This window comes from Lepisosteus platostomus, chromosome 6, assembly GCF_059453375.1.
Source record: "Lepisosteus platostomus isolate fLepPlt1 chromosome 6, fLepPlt1.hap1, whole genome shotgun sequence".
Lineage (NCBI taxonomy): Eukaryota > Metazoa > Chordata > Actinopteri > Semionotiformes > Lepisosteidae > Lepisosteus > Lepisosteus platostomus.
Genome location: NC_142616.1, coordinates 21,123,101 through 21,130,442, shown reverse-complemented (window position 1 = coordinate 21,130,442; position 7,342 = coordinate 21,123,101). Strand labels below are relative to the sequence as shown.

Sequence of the window (7,342 nt, the reverse complement as noted above, 5' to 3'; positions counted from 1 at the left end):
TCAGCTGAGCCCACAACTTCATCTGCGTTTTAAACAGATTGTGGTTACGTTTGGAATTCTGTTCACCTAAGGGGACTCTCTAACTGATTTTCACAAAGCTGAAATTTTAATTACAGCTGATAAACAGCAATTGTAATTAAAGGTACGGAACCAGAGTGAAGCAATGCTGAGAAATAGTGAAACATACTGAAGCGCAGTGAAATAGTCATTTTGTCAATAGTCCATAGTGGAGGAATGTCTTTTCACCTTGTTTAGCTGTGGGCCAGTCAAGGCAAGGGGTTTGGGCAGAAGATTCTGTTTCTCTGTGTCTTGTATCTTGTGTTTTTTGTCATTATACTCCTAACAGAAGTTTCCATATTGCCCCTAGTTCCCAATCTAATTATGCAGAACAAAGACCATATGTAGATGAAACTGTTTTAGCTTAGACAGTCTTTGAACTCCTCTCATAAAAGCCTCAAATAAGTAGATAAAGAAGGTAAAAGAAATGAATGCCCAAGGATTATTAATTAATTAAGTGCTTTGAAGTCAAACTATTCCACAAATTTCACACCAACACTAAGATATTTTAATGTTGTAAGGATGGACATATAGCATGTGGTAGACATACATTTTATCACATCTAAATCTTTCATTTCCATGTCTTTTATCATGTTATCTTTTATTCATTATTTTCATATGTGCTTGATTTGTGGTGTTGGTCTAATTACGTATGATTTTAAATTTAGTCAATTTAAACTTGTGTGAATATGACAAAAGATAGACACTGGATGTGAAGGAAGTTTGAAACACGGTGGCTGATATTTAGGTACCTGTTTATAATAATTTGATTTCCCCATGACAGCAGTATTCTCAGATACATTCAGAATATTGGTATATAAAATGCTAAAAGGCTCATTCATGTGTTGAGGCTTTAAAAGTTTTAAAACAATTACAGGAACACAATACAGGAAGTTTAAATATTGTACTTTTTTTTCCATACCGACAAAACACAGATAATACATAATGTTAATACTTATATGACTTGAATAGAAACAGCCTAGGCAAAAGCTGTCATTAGTGAAGACGTTGTTGTTGGATTTGTTAACTGCACTTGGTTTCACACATACAGAGCCAAGTCATTATAAACCACCTGGTATGTCATCCTCTCCTTGGAGGCTCTGATTAAAGTGCCTCCTGCTGCTCTTGAATGGTGAATGATTAATGACTGGAGGAAAACAGGAGACAAATATTTTGAGCCCAGTCAAGGCCCCTGTCTCCAGAATCCAGCTGGATGGCAAAAAAAAAAGAAAACATCAGCTGTTTCGTAGCGAAATCATGCTAATAACGTGGATCATCTTTGAATTGCCATTTTGAAAGTGAACTCTAAGCCTTTCAAAATCAAAGCAGAAAATCTGCGGAACCTAGAACAGGCAAGTGGATGTACAGTGACAAAAGTACGTACATTACATTGATGGGTTTTTCTGGAGCAATAAAATGAAAAAAGTAAAGAATGCAAAAATGGGACATCCATGTCTTAATTGATGGTTTGTATAAGTGATGATAATTCTGCTCATATACTTGAGCTCAGCTGCCCCTGTTTTACAGAATGCATGCCTGAAGAAAGGTGCACACAGCTGCCCTGCCCACACCAGGCACTGCTCACTGACACCTGGTCTTCCATCCCAGACACAGCCTGAGCATTAGCTTGCTCTGGCCGTTCAGACCATGCCAGCGGAGTTAGCTGGGACAGCTACAGCTTAGAGAGATGGAGATTCATGCTGGCTGGTTCATTCCTTAAACCTCGCGTTCAGCTTTCACGTTGATCCACCAGGTCCTGTGTCATCAAAAGTTAGACAGTTAGCTTGTACAGGTAAAACAAAGCAGAGATCCAAGCAGGGTATCCAAAGCTGTCCCCGTATTCAGTGAACTGAAATGTTGCTAGTGGTACTCAAACTGATTGTTGGGAAGTACATCGCTGTCCAAGTACATGCCATTGAAATAAATTTCAGCTCCGCACGGAACGTTTAGGGCACTGCAGTCCACAGATTGCAAGGTTCGATTCATTAGCCTCAGGTGAGATGGAAATCGGTGAGTACCGAGACACATTTTCTGTGTGGAACATCGCTGCCAAGAAGGATGGACCACTGAAAGGAAGGTCAGTTTATGACACAGTCTACAGTGTTGTGCTGTGTGAAGATCTAAAGCCCATGAACATGAGGTATCTTCTTTCATCTGGACGGAGACTGACAGTACACCTTTGGGACAATTCCACCAGTGTTAATTAGGACCGCCACAGCCCACACTGCCAGCAGCTGCAGCAAAAAAGAAGGAGATTTATGTTGCTTGTAGCATTCAGAGCAAGAGCAACAGACTTTTTAATCTTTCAGTGCCTGAATATATTATCTTGATCTACAGCTATTATGCATTCTTCCAAACTATCTAAATATGATTTCTTTCTTCTAGCATACTACTCAAGTTTTGTTCTTGGTAAATACAGCTGTTTTATTATATACAGTATACTGTTTAAACATTATTATAAACATTATTACAATTTGCTAGACTGACTTTAATGCTCAGACTTGTAGGTATTTTACAGTATACTTTTCTTTCCAGAAAATTCTTGGGTTTCACTTTAGCTGCTCTTGCCAATAACATTAATACATATGAGAAAATGAGGAAATGCAACACTTGCTAAGACCTTTGAAGATATTTGGAACTAGACAATGTCCAGGAAAGCTCGGAACAGGGCAAACGATATTGATGTTTTGGTTTGCTTTGTTTTCTCTTGTACGGATGTAATACATTAAAAAGATGTTTGAATACATCTTGAAAAGATAAAACAACAGTGGTTGATTGGATTACACCATCTGTGTCTTTCTGGTCTCTTTAACAAGAAAATGTCGAAGCAACAGGCACTGAAAATTCCGGTAATAACTCAACGTTATTCATTCTCTGCATCAACACAGGGACATGACCTAATGGGTTTACAGCTCTTCACATTCAATGCGGAATAGACGATAACAACCGTTTCTACCACATTTTATTTTAAGAAATACATTCTTATCCTCAATGAGTATTCACTCCACCTATTTTTACCTATTTTACGGAATATACAAATAACTCTCAGTGCACTTTAATTTGCGTTCTCCACTTGTGAGTCAAAACCTACAAACGTTCCTTGAAACACAATAGATGTTCCAGTTCAAAAAGATGCAAAAAATAACCAAAATTATACAATTAAAAAATAAAATAAAGGCTTCAAACGTGAAATGAAAAGCACTAATCTGTTTTCAGTAGTGGCTTTAGCCTAAGAAGGCTGTGGTGAGGTGGAACCTGGCAGGCACAGGGCACAAGCTGTTGCCGGATGGGACCAGTCCGTTGCAGGGCTCACAAAAATTAATTCACTTACACACACTTGGGGGAGGTTGGAGGGGATTAAAGGCACAAATTAATCTGTATACCATGCCCCTGGAACTGTGAGAACGAAACCAGAGCACCCGGAGAAAACCAGGGTGCCCCTGGCTGGAATCAAACCGCGGACTCAAGAGTTATGAGACAACTGCGACCGCCACGCCCGACAATGAAAAATATATTACAGCAAATAAACGATAGAATGCTTTGTGCAAACATCACTCTAAATCAACGAAAGACTAAACACTTTCTACTTCATAAAAATATCACATCTAAATATTTTCCACGTATTTTATTTTCCGTATTTATTATTTTAAATGTTTCCTCTTCTGACTGCTCTTAGCAATTAAAATTCCAGTATACATTTATTGACGAATAATGTCTTACCCTGATTAGCGTTTTTAGTTTACACTTATGTGTTAATGCCTATATTAAACGAAAATTAATAAAATGAAATGACGTCCTAACAGTGGCATATCATGAATGTCTTATCACAAATCAACTCTTATTTTAATTATTATATTCTTGTCTAACTTAACATATCCTCATTCGTCATGCACAGTCAATCTCTAAAATTATATCTGCAGGTCTAACTTAATGAGGATTGCCAAACCTTCATGAATTATAAATGATGAAATGAAACAGTAAGTAAAAATCATTATTTTTCAAAACCCGTGAGAGAGAAAATCGCTTATAAAATCAGCACGTACAGATATTTTCATTTCTGATGGGGTGTACCTGAAGGTTAACAGTGTAAGCTCTTGTATCGAAATAGTTTCCTTTGTCTGAGGGGCAAAACAACTGTAAGAGGAATGTTATCTCCCATTCAGCTAACAAAGAGCTACCCCCTCCTTTTCTTCAGTATTCCTGATTTAATCAAGTTTATCTGGTACCTTTTGCTGATGGAAAATATTTCACTGCCACACTTGTGCATTTTTGTATGATGTGAATACCCACAGATAAAGCCATATAAAGGGAATACAATGTAAAAAATAAATACTGCACTTAGATCGACGTGTCATATAAATCCCTAACGTCTGACGCAGGACGACAGACTACAGTGTTTGTACACCTCGGGCAATACATACGTTTATTATTCCCGGATTTGTCCGGGAATTGCATCACATTCGTTAGGTCCCGCCGAAGTGAACGGGGTTATGGTATCCAGTGAAATTTCGGCTTCACACTCAAACTGGACAGCCGCAGGTAAGAGCAGGTTCTTGTGGCTGCGGGAAGTATCTGACAGGACGGAGACCTTGTCAAACGGTATGCTCACTTCTTCGCCCGAGTGGGCGACGGCGTGCGGGAGCTGACCAGCGGTAAAGACAATTGGAGCGTCTTTCTGAAAGGTGGTGTCGTGGTGATAGGAGACCAGTTCATTACTGAAATTCACTGCCTCCACGGTGGTGCTGGAGCAAAACCTGTTGCAGCCTAGTATGGTCGAAAAGGCCTTTCTAAAATCTGCGTTGAAAGCGTATATCACTGGGTTTAAGGACGAATTGGCCCACCCAAACCACACAAAAATATTGAAAGTGGTGTCGCTCACGCAAGGGAGTTCCCCGAGTTCGTACGTGTTCATGTCACAGAAGGGCACCATGCAGTTTAGTACGAAAAAGGGGAGCCAGCAAAAAACAAACACCCCCATTATGATGGAAAGTGTCTTTAAAACTTTGGTTTCTTTTTTGAACGACGTTTTCAGGGAATGCTCGTGAGGGCAGTCGTTGGGATGGTGGTGACAGTTCTGTGCGTGTTCCACGGCTCTTTCCAGGGAAGATATCCTTCTAATCTGGGTTTGAGCGATCCGGTAAATCCTAGTGTATGTGCCAATCATGATGGCCACAGGAATGTAAAAACTGATCAAGGAGGAAGATATGGCATATGTCCTATTCAGACTCGCGTCGCAGTTTTCAGTGTGGTTGCTGAAATTTGCGGGGGCATCTTCTACAGTAGCTTTGTGCCAGTTTAGCTGCACGGGTATGAATGAAATCAGAATCGATAGAGTCCATGCAACCCCGATCATGATAAAAGCAACTCTCTGGGTCATTTTGCGTTCATATCTGAAGGGGCTTGCAATTGCCCAATACCTGTCCACGCTTATAATGCAGAGATTAAGAATAGAAGCAGTGGAGCACATGATATCAAAGGCAATCCAGGTATCGCAAAAGCTACCAAAAAGCCAGTACCCGGCCACTTCAGTGACCGCTTTCCATGGCATTACAAGGACCGCAACGAAGAGGTCCGACACCGCCAGAGAGATGACAAAAAAGTTGGTCACTTTGGACCTCAGGTGTCTGAATTTAATGACAGCGGCACACACGAGCGTGTTCCCTAACAGGGTGGACACGATGAGGAGAAACAAAAGACATCCAGTTAGTGCTCGGACACTGAGGCCAGTGCTGTCAGTATCAGTGCCTTCTGACAAAACCTCCGTATCATTTGTGAAGTTTTCCATGAAGAGTTGTTTCTTTCGCAACGTGATCCTCAAAGTCAGCCTTTACATTCCTCGAGGTAACTGGCACTTTCTTTCATGTTGCGGTCTCCGACAGGCTGCTGTAGGTAAGGTTTGCTTTTATCGGGACTCTGGAAAAAAGTGCAAACTCGTTTATTTTTTAAAATCTGTTTCATAGGAAATCTTATCTTTTTGTCCGATTTCCAGCTCGCGTCTTCAGGTGCAGGTCCAATGCCACCGTAGAGCAGCAAGAAACTGATTTCATTATTATACTTTTCTGCTACGCGGCAGATACGACTGCGTTTTTAAAAGCCACTTAAAACAACAACAACAACAACAACGTTTTATTTAGGTTCCGGTGTTCTGTTTTTTATGCGTAGAATTGAGTGACGGGCTCCAGCGATTTGAACAAGGTATATATGAATCGTGCCATTTCTCCCGTTTATAAAGGCAGTTCGGCATGTGATTGGTTTGCACTGTCAGCTATTCTAGATTTAATCCAATAGCGTCCCCTCGCGTCTGGTTTTATCAATGATTTTTTTATTTACGGCTTTTCTCCAGTTTCTATACAAAATGTAACGCTCACGACAACAAGAATGCCTGCTTTGAAAAGTGAGGAGATTTTTCATCATGCAAACAATTTCCTGTACGGTATATGTTTTCTTCGGGTGTGTTGTCCGTACTGCAGCTATGTTGTACCTGTGATGCGCATACAGAATTCACAGATTGTAGCCTTGTCATTCACACTGCTTCTGTTTTACACATACTGTACCTATTTGCTTTGTGGTTTGTTTTAATTATCATTTGAAGGCGATTACTTCAGCTGCATTATTCAAGTGTTGGCTTTTGTCATCGCCAGTGAGCTCGAGTTCTGTAAATCGTGGAGAGTTACTAAAACAAATAATTTAAAAAGAGGGTGTTCATGGATTTTAAAAGTGCAAAATCCGCAGACCAATGACATTCAGGTTGAGTGTCAGTTAGATTTTAAAGTGCAGTTTTGTTTGTTTTTTTTATCACTATATTCTGAGATATTTCAAGATATGTTTAAATTCTGCCGCTTCACAGAGCTAGTTTTAGGAAATTGACTTAGCAGTACTATTTCTATTGACAAGTAATGAACGGATACCAGTAAAAATATTTTTTATCCCATATTCGTCTTCACCTTTTGTTCGATTTCCATTCACTCCCGTTAGCCCCGGGGGAGAAGGGGTAGCTTGAAGTTGCTGTTGTGTTTGTAGTTTTCAGTTTTTGCACTGTGTTGATCAGTTTACCAAGCCGTTATCTGGCTATAGCAATACCTTCAAGGTATTTTTATGGTAATAATTCTGATGGAAAAGCAGATGATGGCAGTGATTTTTTTTTTAAAATGGTCAACGAGTGATGAGCACATGTGATGAAAACATTCCTTTATTAGTGCTTCAGAAATATCTGCAGAAATTAGATCCATGTTAGTTAATAATGCCATCATCTGAAGAATGCAAGACAATCAGCCCGAGGCACTTT

General features: G+C 39.8%; 1 protein-coding gene across 1 annotated transcript; it reads right to left on the bottom strand.

Annotated features, from left to right (window-relative positions):
• Positions 1–685: 685 nt before the first annotated feature.
• LOC148661275 (dopamine receptor D1.S-like) lies at positions 686–6,238 on the bottom strand. The gene is made up of 2 exons (XM_088634742.1): positions 4,479–6,238; positions 686–2,291 (listed from the first exon to the last, which is right to left on the bottom strand). The coding sequence occupies exon 1, from the start codon at positions 5,840–5,842 to the stop codon at positions 4,484–4,486; it is 1,359 nt and encodes a 452-aa protein (XP_088490868.1). The 5' UTR covers positions 5,843–6,238; the 3' UTR covers positions 686–2,291; positions 4,479–4,483.
• Positions 6,239–7,342: the final 1,104 nt, after the last annotated feature.

What these genes read in the sequence shown, in the direction of transcription:
- LOC148661275 (XM_088634742.1), bottom strand. Translation starts at nt 5,842, where the DNA reads ATGGAAAACTTCACAAATGATACGGAGGTTTTGTCAGAAGGCACTGAT.